The sequence below is a fragment of the Babylonia areolata genome, chromosome 14 (genome assembly GCF_041734735.1).
Source record: "Babylonia areolata isolate BAREFJ2019XMU chromosome 14, ASM4173473v1, whole genome shotgun sequence".
Classification (NCBI taxonomy): domain Eukaryota; kingdom Metazoa; phylum Mollusca; class Gastropoda; order Neogastropoda; family Buccinidae; genus Babylonia; species Babylonia areolata.
The window spans coordinates 20,577,150-20,600,738 of record NC_134889.1 but is presented as its reverse complement, the minus strand read 5'-3'; the positions used below and the strand labels follow the sequence as shown (position 1 = coordinate 20,600,738).

At 42.0% G+C, this 23,589-nt stretch overlaps 1 protein-coding gene across 6 annotated transcripts in view; it reads left to right on the top strand.

Moving 5' to 3' along the window:
• The window catches only part of LOC143289901 (E3 ubiquitin-protein ligase UBR4-like), a 154,119-nt gene that overhangs the window by 39,322 nt on the left and 91,208 nt on the right, over nucleotides 1–23,589 (top strand). For 4 of the 6 annotated variants that reach the window (XM_076599138.1, XM_076599136.1, XM_076599139.1 and 1 more), the window contains exons 31-54: nucleotides 438–533; nucleotides 1,868–1,986; nucleotides 2,420–2,499; nucleotides 3,844–4,035; nucleotides 4,704–4,767; nucleotides 5,531–5,610; nucleotides 6,786–6,900; nucleotides 7,309–7,379; nucleotides 8,150–8,297; nucleotides 8,489–8,695; nucleotides 9,261–9,290; nucleotides 10,790–10,963; nucleotides 11,547–11,798; nucleotides 13,172–13,261; nucleotides 14,550–14,642; nucleotides 15,467–15,526; nucleotides 16,424–16,648; nucleotides 17,738–17,822; nucleotides 18,402–18,474; nucleotides 20,124–20,307; nucleotides 20,947–20,994; nucleotides 21,457–21,616; nucleotides 22,397–22,467; nucleotides 23,175–23,264. In XM_076599138.1, the coding sequence (XP_076455253.1) occupies nucleotides 438–533; nucleotides 1,868–1,986; nucleotides 2,420–2,499; nucleotides 3,844–4,035; nucleotides 4,704–4,767; nucleotides 5,531–5,610; nucleotides 6,786–6,900; nucleotides 7,309–7,379; nucleotides 8,150–8,297; nucleotides 8,489–8,695; nucleotides 9,261–9,290; nucleotides 10,790–10,963; nucleotides 11,547–11,798; nucleotides 13,172–13,261; nucleotides 14,550–14,642; nucleotides 15,467–15,526; nucleotides 16,424–16,648; nucleotides 17,738–17,822; nucleotides 18,402–18,474; nucleotides 20,124–20,307; nucleotides 20,947–20,994; nucleotides 21,457–21,616; nucleotides 22,397–22,467; nucleotides 23,175–23,264 (2,807 nt within the window). The remainder of the gene's footprint in view (nucleotides 1–437; nucleotides 534–1,867; nucleotides 1,987–2,419; nucleotides 2,500–3,843; nucleotides 4,036–4,703; nucleotides 4,768–5,530; nucleotides 5,611–6,785; nucleotides 6,901–7,308; nucleotides 7,380–8,149; nucleotides 8,298–8,488; nucleotides 8,696–9,260; nucleotides 9,291–10,789; nucleotides 10,964–11,546; nucleotides 11,799–13,171; nucleotides 13,262–14,549; nucleotides 14,643–15,466; nucleotides 15,527–16,423; nucleotides 16,649–17,737; nucleotides 17,823–18,401; nucleotides 18,475–20,123; nucleotides 20,308–20,946; nucleotides 20,995–21,456; nucleotides 21,617–22,396; nucleotides 22,468–23,174; nucleotides 23,265–23,589) is intronic. The other 2 variants (XM_076599140.1, XM_076599135.1) reach the window with 1 other exon arrangement.

Genomic DNA, 23,589 nt, shown 5'->3' with positions numbered 1-23,589 from the left:
AGAAGTTCTGTGAAGTTTTGAGGCTGCGCTTTATGATCCAAATCGCCTTGTAATGTATAGTCAGTGAAATACAGTTTTGGTGTCAAATACTATAGAATGTCATGCAAAATAAGCCTTTCTGTTGGCCAAATTTTGCTGCTCATGCAGTTCTTAAGATGGTTCTGCCAGACTTGTCTGTGTAAAATAGGGTACAGGTTGTTTCGATGGGTGAAGAGTCCCAGCTATTGGTTTCACCCAATTTTGTAGCGAATGCAGTGCTGAGATGCCTCTGACAGGTTTGTGGTCTGCGTAAAATAGGGTATAGGTTGTGGTGATGGGTGAAGAGTGGATCTGTTTGGATATGGATACTGTTGTGTCTTTTATGTTGTGTGGTGTGTTGTATATTGATGAATGGTCTGTTGTACGTATATTGTTTCATTCTGCATGGTGTGTTTCAGAGCTGACCAACCTCCTGCTGTGTGTGGCCAGGGAGGGGGTCAGTGCCCCCTTTGTCACCAAGGTCCTCAAGTTCTTCAACAAGCTCTTCCAGCTGGGTCAGTCACTGCTCTCTACCTTCTTCTCTCCCTTGGTGGTGGTTCTCTCCCTTTATTGTTGTCCTTTCTTTTGTTGTTGTTTACCTCTGTTCTTCTTTCCTTTGGTTTTAGGTCTTCTTTTTTATAATTTTTGTAGTTTGAGTGGTTTCAGTGTTGTTATGTGCCCCGCTTTATTGAAAAGACAGTTTGATTATATTGTATTGGATCGTATTGTATTACACTTATGTCACAACAGATTTCTTTGGGCTGCTCTCCACTCTGAGAGCTGCGTTGCTACAATGAGAGTGCTACCCCTTTTTTTTTTCTTCTTTTTTTTTCAGCTTGCAATTATTTGTTTTCCTTTCAAAGTTGGTTTTTCTGTTGTTGTTTTCTGTATAGACATACTGTCTCTTGTATATACATTGTTATAAAAACTAGTTTAATTACACATACTTAACCGTGAGTAACTAGATATCCATACCAGGTCACATGTGTGGGAACTGTTTTCCTTTTTTGGTTACACATGTGGGAACTGTTTTGCTTTGTTGGTCACAAATACTGTTTTCCTTTTTTGGTTATACGTGTGGGAACTGTTTTCTTTTGCTGGTCACATGTGTTGGAACTGGTGTTTTTTTTTGTTCGGTCACATGTACTGGAACTGCGTTTTCCTTTGTAAGTCACATGTGCAGTAAATGTTTTCTTCTGTTTGGTCACATGTGTAGAAAATGTTTTCCTTTGTTAGTCACATGTGTAGGAACTTGTGTTTTCCTTTGTTAGTTACATGTGTAGGAACTGTGTTTTCCTCTGTTTGGTCACATGTGTAGGAAATGTTTTCCTCTGTTTGGTCCCATGTGTAGAAACTGTTTTCCTTTGTTAGTCACATGTGTAGGAACTTGTGTTTTCCTTTGTTAGTTACATGTGTAGGAACTGTGTTTTCCTCTGTTTGGTCACATGTGTAGGAAATGTTTTCCTCTGTTTGGTCACATGTGTAGAAACTGTTTTCCTTTGTTAGTCACATGTGTAGGAACTGTTTTCCTTTGTTAGTCACATGTGTAGGAACTGTTTTCCTTTGTTAGTCACATGTGTAGGAACTTGTGTTTTCCTTTGTTAGTTACATGTGTAGGAACTGTGTTTTCCTCTGTTTGGTCACATGTGTAGGAAATGTTTTCCTCTGTTTGGTCCCATGTGTAGGAACTGTGTTTTCCCTTTGTTAGTCACATGTGTAGGAACTGTGTTTTCCCTGTGTTAGTCACATGTGTAGGAACTGTGTTTTCCCTTTGTTAGTCACATGTGTAGGAACTGTGTTTTCCCTTTGTTAGCCACATGTGTAGGAACTGTGTTTTCCCTTTGTCCAGCGGAGAAGGAAGGAAGTGACAAGTGCTACAGCAGCCTGTGTGGCTGTCTGTCGGGGCTGGCCAAGGTGGACCCCAGTGTTCTGCAGTCTCTGCTCTACAAGATCTTCAAACCTCCACAGGTATGCTGCATATCACATACTTTCCAGTAGAACAACAATTATGATTGCACTGATACTAGTGATAGATTTTATTTATATTGCGCTTTTCCTAAACAACCAGAAGGTTCAAAGCACATTACTGTGAGACATATTTAGATGAGCACAGCACAGTACAGTAAGGTATGTTAAGACGAGATGTTAGCGCAAGAAAATCAGATATGCAAGAAAGAACTGGAATAGCAAGTCAGTGAATTGAAGAGAAGTATAAAGATATGAATGGGTATCTGACTTTTGGTTGGGGAAGGTTGAAATGGCCGAAGGGGAGGATTGGGCCCCACTTCGATGTGCTAGAGCCTTAGAGTAAGTAGATATGAATTAGCTGTCCCACTTGCCGTTAAAAGCTATGGGAGCTTTAACCTTTTTAATTGTGGATGTGTGTGTTGTGCTTTGTCAGGAGGAAGAGGAGGAGGACACCATCAAGCAGAACCGACACTTGCTGCACAGTCTGACTGTCTACATCGTCAAGGACTCTAGGTCAGTACAGGGGGAGGGTCTGGTGTCAGTATCCTGGTGGATTGAGCGTCTGAGGGTCCTGGGTTCAAGTCCTGGTTGTGTCACCTGGTTGGGAAAATGACGGGTATTTTATGCCAGTTCTATGCCTACCCCATCCCCAAACCCTCTCCTCCTACACCCCTTCAAAAAGCAAGCAACTCCCTCCCCATGGCCCCTCCACCTACAAACAAACAAAAGAAAAGAACAACAGCAACAAAAAACAACAACAAAAAAGAGGAAATACTTTCATTACTTTGACAATATCTTTTTTTTTTCTTTTCTCATTGTACTTGTCAGATTTTGTGAATCATCTTTGCAAACATTATGAAACATGAAAAAAAAAACCTAACCAAAAAGCTAACAAAAAAACAAAATACCCCCCCCCCCCCCCCTTCTCCCTCCAAAACAGAAGAAATCTAATGCAGTGACTAAACTCAAATAATGAGAAAGGAAACAGAATGGTAAAACGCTTATCGGCCATTGAAGTGTCCGTGAGGGTTTGGGTTCAAATCGCAGTCTCGCTCTTTTTCCCAATCAAACTGAGCATCCATCTAGTCATTCGGATGAGACGATAAACCCAGGTCCTGTGTGCAGTTTGCATTTAATAATAATAATAATAATAATGGTATTTATATAGCGCTGGATCTTGTGCAGAGACAAATCAAAGCGCTTTCGCACCAGTCATTCACACGCATGCATAACTCTAATACTGCAGAAACTAAAGACAAGGAAGGGCAGGCAAGGGAGGCTATTTTGGGAAGAGGTGGGTTTTAAGGCCAGACTTGAAAGAGCTGAGTGTGGAGACTTGACGAAGCGAAAAAGGAAGTTCATTCCAATCGCAAGGTCCAGAAACAGAGAAAGAACGGCGGCCAATAGTCGAGTGTTTGAATCTGGGTATGCGTAAACAGAGTGGATCCGAGGCCGATCGTAGTGAGCGAGATGGAATTTTAAGATGCTCATCTGCTGATGCAGTAACGATTGGGGTCTGGGTTCTAGTCCCAGTCTCGCTCTTTCTCCCAGTCAAACTGAGCATCCATCTGGTCATGAGAATGAGACAGCAAACTGAGGTTGTGTGTGCAACACGCACTTGGCGCTCTGTAAAAGAACCCACAGCAACATGAATGTTGTCCTTGGGCAAATTCTGTAGAAGAAATCTATTCTGATAGGTGCTCAAATATATATATATATAATGCACTCAAGGCCTGATTAAGCATGTTGGTTTGGTCAGGAATATGCCTAGCAGTTGTGGTGTAGAGTATATGGGATATTCTGAACGCGGTGATGCCTCCTTGAGAAAATGAAACAGTTGTTTCCGTATGGTTGCAGCCGCATTGGAGAGGATGTGGCCATGGCAGTGTTGAGTGCCCTGATCCCCATGGGGGCCCCACTGCTGAAGGAAGGGGGCGGGGACCTGTCAGGGTTCCCGGAGCTTATGATGGTCATGCAGGCCCTGGCCCTGGCTGGAAAGGCCGGGCATCTGGTTCTCTTTCAGGCCACCACAGAGTGGCTGCAGCTGTGGTATGGAGGCCTTTGCTTTGGGTTGGATGTGTGTGTGTGTGTGTGTGTGTGTGTGTGTGTGTGTGTGTGTGGTGTTGTTGTTTGTGTGTGGGGAGAGGGGGGTGTAAACTGTTTTGTATGGGAGGGAGAGGTGTGTGTGTGTGGTGTGGTTGTGTGTGTGTGCGGGTGTGTGTGTGTTGTGTGGTGTGGTGTGGTTGTGTGAATGTTAATGTGTGTAGGTGTGTGTGTGAGTGTGGTGTTTGTGAGAGTGTGTGTAATATGCGCAAATGCCCATTTGACTGTACATGTTTGTGAGTTTGGAATGAGAATTGTGTGTATACATTTTTGTTAGTGTGAAACTAGAAATGTGTGTGTGTGTGTGTGAAAAGTGTGTCAGAGAGGGTAGGAGGGTGAGAGAGTGAGGGATATGCATGATATATATATATATATATATATATATATATGTGTGTGTCTATGGCCAAAGAACATTGAACCATTCTGAATCTGAATCTCTCTCTTTCTCTTTCAAACACACACACACACACACACACACACACACACACACATACCACACTCACGTGTGAGCACACACACACACACACACACACACACATAACATGAATAGAATAGAGGGGAAGATGTGCTGTTACCCAGGCTGTCTGCACGTGATGTGTTTGGTGATTTTACAGCAAAGATCACCTTTCGGAAAAGGAAGTCCGAGAACACCTTGTGCAGAGTGGCAAACCAAGCAGTGTGAGTTGTGTTGTTGAACTCTGTGTGTGGGTGTGTGTGTGTGTGTGTGTGTGTTCATTCTTTTGCTTAAGGTCTATCCACAGTTGTGATTTTAGATGAAAAGTAATGTGTTGTTTTGTGTGTGTCTGTGTGTGTGAGAGCGAGAGAGCGAGCGGAGCATGAGCACATGTGCATGCATGTTTCACTAAATGTATGTGTGTCACTGTGGATTTTTTTTGTTGTTAATTTGCTGTTTTAGTTGTTGTTGGTTGTGTGTGTGTGTATGTTTGACTTTGTGTCTATGTGTGTGTGTTTTGTGTGTGTGTCACTATGTGTATGTATTTTGTATGTATGTCACACTAGTCACTATATGTGTATGTGTTTGTGTGTGACATGTGACAGTGTGTGTTGTGCGTGTATGTGTCACTACTTGTGTGTGTGCGTCACTGTGTATGTGCCTGGGAGTGAATGTGTATGTATGTGTCACAATATTTGTAAACGAGTCACTATGAATGTGTATGTGTGTGTGCCACTGTGTTTTATATGAGTGTATTTACAAGTTATGTGTATGTGTCAATATATATGTGTATGTGTGTCACTGTGTATGTAAGTGTGTACAATGCCAATTGTGTGTATGTGTCGCTATATATGTGTGTTTGTCACTGTATATATATGGGTGTATATTACCAGTTGTGTGTATGTGTCAATATATATATGTGTATGCGTGTGTGTCACTGTGTGAATAGTTATGTGTGTTTTACTATGTGTGTGTGGGTGTGTGCAGCCTGGACTGCTGGAGACACTGTGCTGTCTGCTGTCCTACATTGGAGATGTCTTGGCAGCTCTCAAGAAAGGAATGGACAGGTAAGACATTTACAAAGAAAAACCAGCAAAGAGGGAGAGTAAGAAAAAGAAATCGTGTCAGATGTAATCCACTACAATACACTCTATCTCTTTGCAAGGACCTTTTCAGGAAGAGAATGGGCCAGAATTTGACTTTGCTTTTGTGCGTTATATTTTTTCTTGTAAGTTGTATGTATGTATAATGTTTCTTGTAAAGCGCTGCAAGCTCCCTTTAAGGGAAGAAAGCGTTCAACAGTTAGTCATCGTTGTTATTATTATTACTTTTTCATTTCCTGATCCCGTTCTGAATGTTTCTTGAATATTGTTATGTGAACTGCTAACAGTTTGGTATTTAGGCGTAAGTATTTGTACCAAGCTTCACCTGTTGATGATTTATACATGCAGTGACTGGCCAATGAAGTTTGTTGACTCTTATTGACCTTGAGTAGTGTACTTCATGATTGGTTGAAGTTCTCAAGACTTCAAAAACTGACTGTCAGAATGTGGACCACCATGCTGATTTTATTGCGTGGGTCTTCAGTCAGTGTTTGGTTGATGATTTCATGCTAATTTCTCTAACTTTTAAAGTCTTCATTTTTCAAAAACTTCAGCTGAAATTTGGTTTAGGTTCCAAAGAGCATGTAAGCTGAACTGGAGGCCAGTCTGTGTGACTTTTTGTGGGAGCTGTAAATGAACAAAATGGACATCGGTCGGCTGATTGATATTTATATCTAACTTGGCTGTATGGCGTTCATATCTGTTGGATGTACATGGGTGGTTATTGTGTTGTAGGGGAAAAAAAGAGTAATTCTGCACAGGGGGTAGGGGATGTTTGCAGTCTTAAAAAAAAAAAGAAAGAAAAAAGTATGGGTGGATATGGGATGTAAAAACAAGTAATTTACGCAGGGGTAATTTGCTGTTTAAGGAAAAAAGAATTAAGCACAGCAGAGATGTTTGCAGTATAAGAAAAAAGTAAATTTGCACAGTAGAGATGTTTGTAGTTTCAGAAAAAAATTGCACATGGATGGTGTTTGCGCTTCAGTAAAAAGTAGTAGTTAGCACAGCGATGGTGTTTGCGGTTGAACAAAGATAAGCAATCATGCTCAGTGTTGGTGGTTCTGGTTTAGGAAAAAGGAGTAATTTTGCACAGGGAGTTATGTTTTGAGGTGTATGAAAAACCAGTCCCTTCTGTACAGGGGGGGTGCTGCCTCTCCCACTATGGACGTGGATACTGCAGCCCCTGCAGACGCCGACAGTGACTGGGCGGAGGACATGACGCAGGAAGAGGATGATTCAGGGGGGGAGGATTCGGTCAGTGGTTTCCCCTTTTTCTTCTCTTTCAGGCAGCAGCTGTTTAGAAAGTGTGTGTGTACGTGTAATTGATTGTGTGAGAGAGTGTGTGTTTGTGTGTATGTGTGCAGTTGATTGTGTGTTGCACCATTTTGTGTGTGTGTGTGTGTGTATGTGCGTTTGCATGCGTCAGTGCAAGTGTGTGTGTGTGTGTGTGTGGGCACGTTTGTATCTTTGTGCCTGTTTGTGTCTGTGTGCGTACATGTGCATGTGTGATTTAGATCATAGATCTACAAAATGTAGCCAAAGAATATGAATGCTGTGTTTGAATCTGCATGCACCCTACTACTTGTACTAGTGTTTGATTTTTTTTAAGTTGTAAGAAGGTAAAGTGATATATATTTAGTGGACTGGTGACTTTTTTTGCAGGACGAAGAGTCCCTGAACAACAAGCTGTGCACCTTTACCATCACACAGAAAGAGTTCATGAACCAGCATTGGTAAGAACTTGGTTTTGTGTGTTTCTGACTCTGTGTGTGTGTTTGTGTGTGTGTGTGTGATAGGAGGTGATGGTTGTGTGTGTGTGTGTGTGAGCGGGTGATGTGTTTTTCTTTTTTGCGTGTACACATAATGTGTGGGCACATAATGTACAGACATTCTAACTCAGTTGTTGTGCGTTTGGACCGCCAAACTGTACCCAGCCATACTTTAACCACAGCTCACAGCCTTTTGAAAGATTTGTGTTCAGATCAGATCTGATTATGGCATTGACAGGTATCACTGTCACACCCGAAAGGTGACAAAGACAGATTGTAGCATACCTTTTGCAGTGGCGAGTATCTCTGTCACACCTGCAAGATGATGATGACAGATTGTAACTTACCTTTTGCAGTGACGGGTATCACTGTCACACCTGCAAGATGATTATGACAGATCGTGACTTACCTTCTGGAATGACAGGTACCACTGTCACACCGGCAAGATGATTATGGCATATTGTAACTTGCCTCGTGCAATGACAAGTATCACTGTCACACCTGTGAGATGATTTTGGCAGATTGTAACTTACCTTTTGCAATGACAGGTATCACTGTCACACCTGTGAGATGATTTTGGCAGATTGTAACTTACCTTTTGCAACAACAGGTACCACTGTCACACCAGCAAGATGATTATGGCATATTGTAACTTGCCTCGTGCAATGACAGGTATCACTGTCACACCTGTGAGATGATTTTGGCAGATTGTAACTTACCTTTTGCAACGACAGGTACCACTGTCACACCTGCAAGATGGTGGACGGGGTTGGGGTGTGCACAGTGTGTGCCAAGGTGTGTCACAAAGACCACGACCTCTCCTACGCCAAGTTTGGATCTTTCTTCTGCGACTGTGGTGCCAAGGAGGATGGCTCCTGCAAGGTGAAGGACATGGCTTTGTGCGTGTGTGTGTGTGTGTGTGTGTCACACGTTTTGAAAAAAAAAGGTTTGTTTAGAACACATGATCAGCATAATATTCCAGAACGCTGCTTTGTGTAGTAGAACACACAAGACACAACCCTGAACCCAAGAATCGACCTGTAAGTCTCTCAGTTCCCACCTTGTACACACAGGCCCTGGTGAAACGCACGGCCCAGAGCGGCATCGACTCGTCAGGAGCAGCCATCGGCCAGTCCCCCTTTGCCGTGGACACATTCCACCATCACTCCTCACTGCGCCGCCGCCTGTCCTCTCCCGGCCCAGATGACAAGCCGGCCGAGGCCAAAAAGACTCCGCAGGAAGCCAACGAGGTGCAGAAGGCTTTGCTCAAGCAGATTGAGGTGAGTTGGGGATGGTGGTGATTTCTCCTTTGCAGTGCAGGGGAACTCTCAGTGGATCTGCTATTTTCAGTGGAGGAGCAGATGATTTCAGAGGGAAAGAATTTTTTTTTTTTCCGAGGAAAACGTTTTTTGGGGGTCAGAGAAGAAACTGTGCATTATTGTTTAAGTTTTCAGGAGAGGCCCTAAAACCTCTTAAAAATCACTGTTTTCATTTTCGCCAAGGGGGGCTTTGTTCCCCTGGACTCCACAGTAGGGCACTGCCCCTGCACCCCACCAGGGTCCTATGGCAGCCCCTAGCCCCAGCCGTTTTTTAGAGGAAACTCTCCTGGACAATTCCCCAGCCTGTCTTTGAATGACTGCAATTGTTTTCTTTCCTCACAGGATGAAGTGCAATCTGGATTGTCATGGAAGCTTTCTGGATCATTGATATTGAGAATGAATGAGGTGTTCTGCTGATGCTTCAGAAATGATAAAGATTTGTCGCGGTCATTCTCAGTTAAATTGCTTGTGGTGTTTTGTCAACACTTGGTAAAGAAAAATTACCCCCTTTTTTTTTCTTTTACAGGAATCAAAAGGAGATCTGCTCTCCCACATGGTGAGTTGTTGATTTGTTTTTGTTTGTTTTTGATTGGAAAAAAAAAAGATTCTCCTTTTGTCAGGTTATTTATGTGTGTGACTATGTGTGTGTGTGTGATTTCGTTTTCTTCAAGTTGAGTTGGGGTCATAATGAAAATGAGTTTTGTTATAGTATTGTTGCTGCTGTTGTTTTATCTCTTTTATTTCAGGAGAAAAAGGGGACTTTTATATTTGTGTTGCAGTTATTCTGGTAAAAGAGAGTGTTGTGCCATAATGTAATATTAAGTTCGGAAGAATAGTTTAAAAAGAAAACAGAGCAGAGATAGTAACACACAGTCAAAGACAAAACACATTTTAGATATGCTTACCAATAAAATGCAGTCCCATAAACATTTACAGACATACAAATGAGCAACAAAAACAATAACAACAACAACAAAAAAAACACCCCAAAAGGCACCCATGCTCTCAACACCCCCTTCCCCCTCCTCACACCTTTCATGCGAAAAAAAAAGAAAAAAGGAAAGAAAATTACACTCAGTATAGAAAGTCACCATCTGGAACACTGTTAGTCTTGAAATATAATTTGTACTAGGCAAAACAAGAAGAAATTTACAGTCGTTTTTTATGACACACAGTGAGAGAAAGGAGTCATTAAGAAACAGCTGCCACGTTTCACGTAACTTGAAAACTACAGTCTGTCTGTAAATCCCAATTCTTGAAGGGTTCATGTTGATAAAGTTTTCCTTTATCACAGAATGAACCTCACCACCCACAAATTTAGTCACGCTAAAACGACCCACAGATTCATTCTCACTAGCCCGGTAAAAATTGTGCCTATTCAAGAAATGTGTCACACACTGATTCACTGTCCAAAGTTGTGCCCATTCCAAGAATGCCTCACGCACTAATTGAGTCAATGTCTAAAGTTGTGCTGATTTAAGGAATGCATCAACACACTAATTAAGTATCTGTGAAAATTTGTGTTGATTTAAGGAATGCAACCACAGACTAAATAAGTTGCTGTCAAATTCTGTGCTGATTTAATTAAAGAATGCATACACACACTAATTCAGTCACTGTCAAATATGTCTATTCCAGGGATGTGCCACTCGCAAATTGTCACTGTTCAAAGTTGTTCCCTATTCCAGGAATGCATCACACACTAATTGAGTCACCGTCCAAAGTTGTGCCCATTCCAAAACTGCATCACACACTAATCGAGTCACTGTTTAAAGTTGTGCCCATTCCAGAACTGCATTACACACTAATTGAGTCACTGTCCAAAGTTGTGCCCATTCCAAGACAGCATTATACTCGAATTGAGTCACTGTCCAAAGTTGTGCCCCATTCCAGGAAAGCGTTACACATTAATTGAGTCACTGTCACTGTCCAGAGTTGTGCTCCATTCCAGGAATGCGTTGTCACACACTGACAGAGTCCTACCAACACAGCGAGGGGATGATGAGTCACACCCACTAACTTGAGTAAACTGTGACAAAGTTTTTCTGGTTCCAGGAGCAGTCAAACGTGGTGCAGACAGTGCTGGACATCCTGCAGTGGATCGTGCCCCCCCTGACCGACAACTACCAGGACGCCTCCCCCATGGGCAGCACTGCTCGCGCCCAGAAGGCCCTGGCTGACCTGCACATGCAGGCCAAGAAGATTGAGACCACCTCTGATCAGCTCATGGTGGGTGTGAGAGAGGGTGGATGTGTATGGGGGGGGGCGAATGGGGGGAGGAGGGGGATGTTAGTGTGTGTGTGTTTGTGCACGCATAGTGTTGAGGGTGGGTTGGGAGGGAAGAGGCATGTGTTAATCAAGTGTGCTGAAAAACTGATTTGCCTGCGTTTAAAGAAGGGGAAACTAAGCTTACTGATAAAAAAAAAGTTCTTAGAGTTTAGTATCTAGACAGACCTAGGAACCTAAATGTGCACACAGGAAACTGTTATTGTGTGCGTGTGTGTGTGATACAGAAAATACATCTTGCATCATATACTGTGCTCTGTCAAACAGCAGCAGGATACATTTGGCTAAATATCTGGCTAATTTATGTGACAAACCTCAACACTGCCCCTAGCCCTGCATCATCTTAGCTGTTTGTTGCAATGTTTTGTCTTTTCTTTGCTTTAGGATGTTTGTGTGTGCGTTTCTTAAGTTTGATCTTAACGGTGGCGGACAGGCTTTGATTTGAATAGACTGGCCTGCCAATCGGTCACGTCGTTCAAAACAGGCATCAGCCTCACAGATATCAGGGTAGATCGCTTGCTTCCAGACGGTGACCCTGGGCTCACAAGAAGGCGCCTTCGAGAATGTGCGCATGAACTACAGCGGGGACCAGGGGCAGACGATCCGTCAGCTGATCACAGCGCACATGCTGCGCCGCGTGGCCATGTGCGTGCTGTCGTCGCCCCAGGGGAAGAGGCAGCACCTGGCGGTGAGCCACGAGAAGGGGAAGATCACCATCCTGCAGCTGTCCGCCCTCCTCAAACAGGCCGACTCCAGCAAGAAGAAGCTCACCCTCACGGTAACATTTTTTTCAGAAAACGTGTCATACATGTACACTTAGACAGCGGAGCAACAAGATAACAGCTATCGTTATTCAGAAAACATGTTATACATGTACACAGACAGCAGAGCAACAAGCTAACAGCTTATATTGTGCACTTGTGCACGCTAACACTTGTGCTGTTGAACTGTGTAGAGGAAACTGCAATTGCTGCGGATAGTTACTGTGTTACCAAAGTATAACAGGCCTGAGATTCTTCAGACTGTTGTCTGAAATTGGAACATAGGAGGATCTAGAGAGTGGCAAAATTTTCAGGTTGATGTTTAATGGTAGAGTTATGGCAGGGATTTCAGACTGAAACAAAGTCTTGATGTCATCCCAAATAAAAAGACTGAAACTGTTGACTTGTGTAGAAGAAACTCCTAGTAAATGCAGCTGACTGATACATTGTTGAAAGCATAAGTAAAAGGACGCAAACTGTTCATATGTGCAGAACAAACTTTTGGTAGATATGACTGATTGTAATAGTGTTGCAGGTATAAGTACACAAACTGTTGTGATTAGAGGAAATTTTATTATACTACTGATTGACACTCCACACCCTCCCAAAACAACGACAACAGAGTATGGTTCTCAATGATGAATGTGGAGGTTGCAGCCCACGAATGAAGAAAGATGCTGCCATTTGATTGTGTTTGGTTTGTCATTTGGTTACACATAGTGTGCAGAAACACTGTGATCATGACATAGTTTTCTTTGATTTAAACACTTTAATTGAATTAGTACTTGTATTCTTGTATTTTTACCTTTCTCCTTTTTTCGACCTTTTCTTTGATCAGAAAGTTGAACTCATCCTGGATTTCTTATCAGAAAGTAAATCTTTTCCTGGGATTTCTGTTAGTAGTCCTTTGATTTAAGTGCAGTTTTGATTAGATACAATTTGGTGTCATACCATGTCAAACTGATACAAACCAGGCCTATCGGTTTGCTCTCCTTGGTCAAAATTTCATGGCAACCCGGTAATAAGATGTCTCATTGAGTTGCTGCTAAATTTTGGCCAAGAGGAGTAAACTGGTAATCCTGGTTTGCATCAGTTTTACATGGTAAGTATATTTATTCAACTAAACTGGGAGTATAACGCAAACTCCCCATGTTCGTGTTAGTTTGATTTTCAAATTAAAATGATTTGAACGTTTTTTGTATGCTCTCTCACTTTGCTGAGGTACACATTTGTTTTGCATTGATTTAAAATTGATAATGCAATTGATTAATCATCAGTTGCCTGCTGCGATATCTGTCTCTGTGACTGTTGATCTTAAATTTAAGTACAGCGTTAAAGAAGTACAAGTCTGTATGACATTGATTTTTAATTGGTAACACCGTTGTTTCAGCGTCTGTCGTCTGCTCCGATACCATTCACCGTGCTGTCCATTGTGGGGAACCCATGCAATGAGGATTTCCTGGCAGTGTGTGGCTTGAAGGTACTGGCTTCATTCGATTTGATTCTGTATTGTTAAAGTGGGGGATGTTCACACAGACAGTTACAACTTTATGACTTTCTGTGTGTGTTTAATTCTGTATTTTAAAGTTAGGGATGTCACAAGAGTGACTTAAAGGTATTGATTGTGTTAGTTTTGTTCTGCATTTTAAAGTGAGGGGTGTTTACAGACTGTCCGTGACATGAAGGTATGGATTCAATGTGTTTAACTCTATTTCAAAGTGAGGGATGTTCACAAGGTATCAATTGCGTTAGTTTCATTCTGTGCTTTAAAGTGACGAATGTTTACAGACTGTGCCATGAAGGTATGGATTCTATGTGTTTAACTCTGTATTTTAAAGTGAGGGTTGTTCCCAAGAGTGACTCAAAAGTATCAATTGCATTGGTTTAAAAAGAGGGCGCTAGTCAGGGATGCACAGGGGAGGTAACCTACTTCAGGAGGTTATTGGTCGTAGCTACTTTAGTTTTCTCTGCAAAGGTGGGTAGTAGTTTGCACAGGACAGGAATCAGACCCCTGCCGGAGTCTGCACTAAACCCTCCTTGAAAAAACAAGAACAACAAAAAAAAGATAACCTTTTTTTTTTCTAGTTTGAAAATTTTGCGTACATTCATTGTAGCAGCTGGTATTCATTATTTGTGCCATTTTGAAAAGGCACTGCATGTTATGATGTTTACAGACGCTGTGATAGTCAGCATATTTATACATACCACCTCTCTTTAAAGACGTCCAGACCTAAAAGAGACCCCCCCTTCGGGGGTGAAGAACAGAAAGAAGGGAGTCTGTGCTGTGCAGACTGCGTGCGGGGCACACCTTTTTTACTCATTCTTACTTGTTGAAGGGGGAAGAGGCCCCTCAATGTATTCCCTGTGATGAGCCTCTCACTGTGAAACACGTGCTCCTTGACTGTTGGGATCTGCATGACGTTAGACACAGACATTACACGGCTGTTTCTTTGAAGACTTTGTTTCGTGATGTCCCTCTGTGGGCGCTGATGGACTTCTTAAAAGAAGTGAACATTTTTAACCAGATTTGAAGGTTTTAAACTATGGAAGTTTTTTTTAAACTTTGGAGTAGAAAGTTTAAAGTGGTGACTCGTTTTAATTGTTTGTTTTTTTATCCTTGTAGTACTTATTAACACGGCGATAGCCTTGAGATGGCCTTAGTGGTTGGCGAGGCTCTAAGCACCATAATTTCATTTCATTTCTTTAAAGACGTGACACATGGTGGAGACACGTGCTGAACAGCGTTGGTGTGTGTGTGGTATTTTCAGGACTGTCACGTGCTGACCTTCACAGGGTCGGGGACGGTGTCGGACCATCTGGTGTTGCACCCTTCACTGGCCACTGGCAACTTCATCATCAAGGTGGGTGGGGGGTGGGGTAGGAGGCATTGAGGGGGGTGGGGGGGGGGGTATTTCATTGGTTCTTTTGACAGTGTGCAGTTTACAAGGGATTTAAAAATTTTTTTTTTTTTTTCAGTATCAGTAACTCAAGGAGGTTGGGAGGGGTGGGTGGGGGGGGGGGGTATTTCATTGGTTCTTTTGACAGTGTGCAGTTTACAAGGGATTTAAAAATTTTTTTTTTTTTATCAGTATCAGTATCAGTAGCTCAAGGAGGTGTCACTGCATTCGGACAAATGCATATACGCTACACCACATGTGCCAAGCAGATGCCTGACCAGCAGCGTAACCCAATGCACTTAGTCAGGCCTTGAGAGATTTTTTTTATACGTTATTGTTATTAATTTTTTAGATTTGATTTAAAATATATGTATTTTTTTCTTTTCTGTTTTTTTTTTTAATTTTATTTTATGGTTTGTGACGAAGAGATGAGACAGGAGAAAATTCTCTTCTGGCTAAACTGGTTGTTTCAGCTATGGAAGGTCATTGTGTGTGTGTGTAAAGACTAAGTTTACTTTTTAGCTCATGTTTGAAAACCGAATGTTTCCTCTTTTGCTTGTAGACTGACTGATTGTTTTACTTCTCCCCCCCCCCCCCCCCCCCCTTATAAACATTTACAGTTTTTCAGGTTTTACATTGATGCAGCATGGGAGAATAGTAACAGTTTTGTTGGTTTTTGAAAAGTTATAAATACAGAAAGAACGATGTTGTTGATGATGATGAATGATGATGATGATGATCACAGTTTTGATGGGGTCAAGTTGTATTGCATTGTTCTTCTGTTGTAGGCTGTCTGGCTCCCAGGCTCCCAGACTGAACTCGCCATTGTCACCGCTGACTTTGTCAAGGTGAGTGTGAACGTTGCTGCAGTGAACACTGTTCATGTTTCTGCAGTTTTATTTTGATACTTTGAAAAAGTTTAGTCATTGCGTATGTGTTCTTGTGAGAAGAGGATAGCGTAGGTGTGTGTATATATATGTAAAGTTATTTGTGATACACAATTTTCATTTGACCGGTCAGCTGGTCTTTTATGAAACCACTTCTTATATCCAGGTACAGTACACACCAAAAGCATATGAAACCTTCCAGTGTGTTTTCGTCACCAGCAAAAAGCAGCTGTGTGTGTCAGCAAAGAATCCATACATTGATACAAGCCATCCTAAGTGCTCATCAAAAAACATGATCTAAGGCACAGGATATCATGATACTGGTTTAACTCACTCAGTAGGGCCAGTCCTCTCTTCTCCTCTACACAGACCCCTCGGATGTCCAGTGGGTGTCTGAATGACCCAACCTTTAGCTTCCGTCGTCAGAATTGTGGTTTTCTTTGTCAACATTCACCTCTTCAGTATAAGAGCCTTCCACTTGCAATATTTTGATGATGGTAATTGGGGTGAAACGCTGTTAACGTCGTCTCTTTCGCCGTTCGTATGGAGAGAGTTAAAGCATGGGCTTCACTGCCACACTGACAATGTCTGTTTGCAATGAAAGGCTGTCAAGGCCTGACCACTGTGTTGGGTTTATGCAAAAGTCAGGCGCCTACTCTCTTTTTTTCTTTTTTTTTTCCACATCGATAATTACCATGAGAATTTTTTTTCTTTTTCTGTTACGTGTAAAACGTCTCACCATAAGCATGCTGTATACTGCGGACAGATCTACATCTATTATCACCATGATAGATTTTTTTTTCTCCTTGTGTAATGTGTAAAACATCTCACCATAAGCATGTTGTATACTGCGGACAGATCTACGACCTGTCAATCGATGCCATCAGCCCCCAGTACTACTTCCTGCTGCCCAGCGGAAAGATCCGCGACGCCACCTTCCTGTTTGGGGATGAGGGTCGCCACATGATCCTCATGGCCTCCTCGGGCTACATCTACACCCAGGTGATGGAGGACTCCAGCAGTGCCCGCCACGGACCCTTCTACATCACCAACGTCCTCGAGGCCAAGCACACAGACCTCAAGGTATGACCTTGGGTGTGTTTTTGGGTGTGGTGGCTGGAGGGAGGATTAGGATTGAAGTGATGATTTATATAATGATAATATTAACGATGATGAAAAAGATTATATATTTTTGGCGTAACCTTGTGAAATGCAGCTCATGTGTGTTGTACACATTCTGTTCGGACAGTTCCTGAGGTGATGATTTGATTGATAATAATGATGAAACAAGAGATTGATAATAATGATGAAACAAGAATTTTTATATCAGCTTATGAAATGCACCTGTTGCTGTACACATTCCTCTCACACAGTTCATGCACTGAAACAACACACACTCATAAAAAGCAATCCACCCACACGCCATTTGTAACAATGCCAAGGGAATACTTGGTAAAATGAATGTGTGTTATGATTGACTTTGAATTCACTTGCGAGTTTGAATGTAAAGCAGACTGGATGGCATTGATTCCCCATTTTTTTTTTTTTTTTTTTTTTTAGCAAAAGTGCGTTCCCCAACTGAGTGTGTGTAACGCTGTACAAAGTTGGCTATGTTTGAACAGAATGTTGTGTGAGTGTAAAGCTGTACAATATAGGCTACATATGAACAGAATGTTGTTGTGTGAGTGTAAAGTTGTACAATATAGGCTACATATGAACAGAATGTTGTGTATGTGTGTAACGCTGTACGATGTAGGCTACATAGGAACAGAATGTTGTGTATGTGTGTAATGCTTTATGGTGTAGGCTACATAGGAACAGAATGCTGTGTATGTGTGTAATGCATTATGATGTAGGCTACATATGAACAGAATGCAGTGTATGTGTGTAACGCTGTACGATGTAGGCTATGTATGAACAGAATGCAGTGTATGTGTGTAACGCTAAACGATGTAGGCTACATAAGAACAGAATGCAGTGTATGTGTGTAACACTGTACGATGTAGGCTACATATGAACAGAATGCAGTGTATGTGTGTAACGCCGTACGATGTAGGCTACAGTAAGAACAGAATGCTGTGTGTGTGTGTAACGCTGTACGATGTATGCTACATATGAACAGAATGCAGTGTATGTTTGTAACGCTGTACGATGTAGGCTATGTATGAACAGGACGTGAACGGACAGGTGGCAGGAGGAGGGGTGTCGGTGTACTACTCTCATGCTCTGCAGCTCCTCTTCTTCAGCTACTCCCAGGGTATGTCACCCCTTGCATAATCGCTATCTGCCAGGGTAGCACAATGGGCAGAGATTTTTTCGATTTGACACCCATGTTTTTGTTCATTATTATTATTTTTTTTTTTTTTATCTAGATTTAGTCAGACGTTTGACTCAGTTGGTACATTTAGTACAAAATTAAAGTGGAATTTGAATGAGATGCAAGTTTGTATTATTTAGATTTTTTTAAGAACAAGTAAAAACAACAAAAAACAAAAATGAATGATAACTATAATTTGACACAGTCTCTCATTTGACAGGGCACCTCTTTGTGAAGTGTATTTATAGTTATACAACTTTTCATGGATCTTTTTGTAATTAATTATTTTTCTCAAATATTTGAATAGAGTTGGCTTGGGAGATACTGAAATCTGAAGAACAAAAATATGATTTTGGTGCATTTTTGTGTTCAGATATGTTGTGTATGTAGACATCTACAGGTGTGTGTTTGTGTGTGTGTGTGCATGCGTGTGTTTGTGCATGTGCAATATGTACCTTCATGACCACTTTTTATGGGGCTGTTGTCAGTTTGTGTGACCAGAAGTTCACTTCATTGCAGGGAAGAGTTTTTCGGCACCGGTGGCCAGAGACCTGTCCAAAGTGACCAACCTGTTCCCCATCACCTTCAAATGGTCAGTTGTCACCTTTTGTTTCTGCCTGCATGGGACGCAGCTTTTGTGACCTCTTGATTCAGTCTTTAGGCTTTGACATGTTTGTCTGTCTTTAATTGTGCCTGATAGGCAGCAGGTTTGTTCGGCTTGAAGTAGTTTGGTGATGTGTTCTTGTTTTAAATAGCTTGCACACTCTGCACAGTGACCCACTGATGCGGACTCCCAACAGGGGTCGTGATTCCTGTCCTGTGCAACCTTCTACCCTGCTCATGCGGAGTAATTGAAAGTAGCTGTGGCTTGTGACCTCCCTTAGTATGTAACCTCCGTTCTGCAGCACCCACTTTTGATAGTTGATAACCTGTGTTCTGTTTTTAAGGGGTTGTATGCTGGATTTAAGTGTAGCACACTCTTGTCATCACCATGATGCACACTTATGTTGTATGTAACTGTTCCAGCTGAGGTTTACAGGGGTGGTTTTTGTTGTTGTGTGTTGCACTTGACAGCTTCACAATTATTGTATTTGCCAGAAGTGGTTCTGTCTGGTCATCTGGGCCCATTGTTTAGGGTTGAAAAAATCTGGTAAAAATGAGTTTTGCCCTTCAGAGTTTGGAAAAGTCTTGATAACACCCATGACCAGTATCGTTCAACAGAGAGTCGTGGAATTTTAATAAAACCCTTGACCAGTATGATTCAACAAAGAGCTTAATGCATATAAAAAACCCAAATGTTTTAATTTTTATTTTATTTTATTTTTTTATTTAAAGAAAAGGTGGTGAAAATTTTATAGCTCTTGATGTTGCTTTCAGTGTTAATTTCCTGTAACTTGAAAAACACTGAATGATTCAGCGCTTGTAGCTTTTAGAAGCGTTTGATTGGCTAAGAGCGGACCGGGCAAGACAGGTTGTCTTTTCACTGTTAACCACACAAAATTTGGCCAAGCAGAGCAAGGCCTAGTTTGCATCAGTTTGACATGGTAAGTATATGTATCACCAAACATGGAGTATAATACAAACTCCTCTTGTATTCTTCAAACATATGTTCATACAGAAGGTACAATTTTTTTACTCACTTGTGTAAACAAAGTGAGTCTATGTTTTAACCCGGTGTTCGGTTGTCTCTGTGTGTCTGTGTGTCCGTGGTAAACTTTAACATTGACATTTTCTCTGCAAATACTTTGTCAGTTGACACCAAATTAGGCATAAAAATAGGAAAAATTCAGTTCTTTCCAGTGATCTTGTTTAAAACAATATTGCACCTCTGGGATGGGCACAAAAAAAATAAAAAATGAAGCCTAATTATATGCAAACTGCATTTACTGTTATATTTATATTTTTTGTATTCTCTAAACTTGGCACTTTGATCTGATATTCTGACCCATCAACAAGAGCAGTCATTATTATCATTTTTTGTTCAAACAGGAACTTCTTTTGCTAAGCATGGAAGTTTTATTTATTTTGCAAACGTTTTGGTGCAGATAGTAAAAAAGGGAAATTACTCTGTAATTAATGCTGTGGGACTTAATTTGCTTTAAACTGATCTTTCTTGTCTTAAAAAGCTTGGATTTTTTTTTAAGTGTATCACAAGTGAGTCTTGAAGGCCTTGCCTCTCTTGTTTTTTTTTTTTTTTTTTTTTTTTTGCACTCACACTCACAAATTCTTTCATCCTTCCAGCTCCAACGGCGGAGGGAAAGGCACGAGCGGGAGCAACCAGGCCCTGGTGCAGTGGTCTGAGGTGCCAGGCCACACGGGGCTCCTCTACTGCATGGGTCAGACCTCCAACAACCCCATCGTCCTCATGGTGCGACCCGACGCCATCGTCATGCAGGAGATCAAGGTCATCCCCGCTAAGGCCAAGGTCAGTGAGGGGTTTGGGGAGTAGGAGCGGGAGTGGGGGGGGGAGTGTAGTGATGACGATGAAGGTAGAGATAATGATGAAGGATGACTCAGAGTCAAGACTGTTTTTTTGTCTATACCAGGGTACAGAACTTCACGGTTTTACATGTGCAAATATTAGAATAAAAAATAAGAAAAGTAATGCAGAAGTTTAGAAATGATGTGCATAAAAGTATATATTCACTCATGCATGCGCATACACGTGCATGTACACTCACACTCACACACACTCACATGCACACAGAATCGGACTGGGATGGATTTGTTTCCCTATCTAGTTTGTGTAGATGGTGGCAGCTCTGTTTTGTTTCACACATCAGGAAACGGTGAATGGGAGGAAGAGGATAGGTCTGTTTTGTTTGTTTTTGAGAATGTGATTTGATGTAGGCAAATTTTAGAGAAAGATGGAGTGTAGTGTAACTGAAATACAGAAAATGTTGGGAGAAAATGAAGAGGAAAGGGGGCAAATAGAGGGGGAGGGAAGAAAGCAAACAGTGGTGAGTTTGACTTCAGAAATACATCAGAAAAATGTAGAGGAGATAGATTTTGGTTGACAGTAATATAACAGTGACGGTGATGACCTGTATTGTAATGTGTGCAGATCCAGGATGTTGTCGCCATTCGACATATTGCCTCCACCTCTGACCAGGTAAGTGATCAGGATGTGTGTGTGTGTGTGTGCATATATATGTGTGTGAAATACTGTACCAGCTATCTCAGTAGCAGTGCACTGAATCTTTCTCTGTTCTGTACACATATAGAATGTATCATCACCTGACTCTTGTTGTCATTGTCCTCGCACACACGCACACAAAATGTCTTGCCACATTACTCTTTCTCATCACCAACAGCAGTGTATCTGTCTTTCCCCCGCAGACTCACACAAAATGTCTCGCTGCATAACTCTTGTTGCCGGTGGCAATGCACAGAATCTCTGTCTCTGCACACACACACACACACACACACACACACACACAAAGAATGCCTTTCTGACTAGCACTTCTCATCACTAGCAGCAACACACCAAATCTTCCTCTGTCTCTGCGTGCACACACACACACACACACACACACACAGAATGCCTCACCACCTGACTGTTTGGTGTCGCCAGCAGCAACGCACGACCATGATCCTGCTGTGTGAGGACGGGAGCCTGCGGATCTACATGGCCAACGTGGACAACACCAACTACTGGATGTCCCCCTTCCTCCAGCCACAGAGCCCCATCGCCGCCCTCAAACCTGTCAAGAAGAAGAAACAAGTCAAGTCAGGTGAGTCGTCAGGGGGGTTGGTAGGAGTGTGAGTGTAGTTTTTGTGAGGATGGAGTGTATGGCTGGCAAGTTTGAGCCTACTGGTTTATTACTTGGGTTGTGGATAGGCTTGGGAGTTTGTGTTGCAGGAGAGACGCTGGCAGTCAGAGAGAAAGAGAAAGGAAGAAAAATTTACTGTAGAGAGTGAGACAATCACAGTGATTTTATTTGACCATTCAACAGTGAAGCCTTTCGGACGAGGGGGCATTACAGTCTTGAGCATAGTTCTAAAAACACTCAGCCATGCATCACTCTTCCCACCACTCCACCTACAGGAGAGAGAGAGAGAGACTGAAGACTTGAGTCTCTTGAGAGAGAGAGAGAGGGGCAAGTGAGCATGAGTACAAGTGCAAGCAGAAGCTGACCGAAAAAGAGAAGATAAGGAACATAGGTGTGTCCATGAAGCACAAGCCTTGTAGACAGTTATTGGAGAAAGAAGGAAAGAAGACAATGGGAATATTGTCAGTATGACATGAGAGAGGGAGGAGTGGAAGGAGAGAAAAGAGGAGAAGACCGTGAAAAGCATAAGAAACCAGACCGGGATGGTTAGAAAAAGCGGATGAAGGGACACCTGGTAAGCATTTCTCCAAAGGAAAGTCTGTGTGTGTAACAACCGGACATGGTTTTTGAGAGACGTAGGGAGCAAGAGAAAAGCAACGAGGAAAAGAGGAAGAAGAAAGAACATGTCCCAGCATTTCTCTGAAGGAAGGTTGCTGTACATGATTGTGTTTCTGTGTGCAGGGCGCCCTGTCGGCAGTGTCAACTTCCCCATTGACTTTTTCGAGCACTGTCAACAGAGCAGTGACGTGGAGGTGAGATTTTAGTCTGTGACTAGGTAGATTGGTATTGTTTTCTTCGTTACTTTCTTGTATATCTTCATGCGACTGTTTCCTTAGTGTTTATTGAGTGCTGATGTGCAGTGTGGTTTGGTTGGGTTGATGTGGCATGGTGTGGGTCTCCATCGTGTGTCCAAACTTTATTCTGTCATTAAAAAAAGGAGATATTTAACCATTACCCTCATGAAATAATGGTTTTCAGGCTGAAGGTGTGAAGCAGATTACAAATTCTGCTTCAGAAAATGGCAGCCGTCAGATTGATTTTAGTGGTGATTATTTTGTTTCGGCTCTTTCTTCTGTTTCTTGTTGGAGACATTACTCTGTGCTTCAGAACCAATTCTTGGGGGGGATTTTTTGTCTTTTTCATTTTCCCCATACACAGCCATGTTTATGCCCATTTTGTCTCCGTTATGCTGGCTGGTACTGATCTTGCTTCAGGATTGTTCCAGTTTTTTTTTTTAAATCGTAGGTTTATGCGCATGAATGTGAATGTACTTGTGACTAATTCTCTTTTCCAGGTTTTGTTCTTTTGTGCTGGATTGATACTGATGGTGTTTTCAGCCCTTATGTGGTCCCATGCAGTCACCTGGGCTACAAGCAACAATGATCACAGTCATATAGTATTTGATGTTCCACTTCTTCAAGGCGTGTGTTGTGTACCAGGGTATGTTTGTTGGTTTCAGTTCGGCAGCAACGATGTACTGCAGGTGTACAACACTCAGCAGGTGAAACATCGTCTGAACACCACTGGCATGTACATTGCCAGCTCCAGGGTATGTGTATTTGTATGTGTGTATTTTGTGGATGAAACATAGTTTTTTGGTTAGAAATCGGCTATGTGGTTTTGGGAAAACCAGTTTTTTGTTTGTGTGTGTGTGTGTGTGTTAGTGTATGTTCTCATGCGCACGCATGCGCACGCGTGTGTGTGTGTGTGTGTGTGTGGATGCTACAATGTGGTGTGTTTGTGTGAGAGAGAAAGTGTGTATTTGTTGTTACATGTATACATGCACACTTGCATTCATTACATATAAATTATATCCTTGTTGATGATGATAAACTTGAACAGTCATTTTTCACCTGCACTGCTTTATGTTTGAT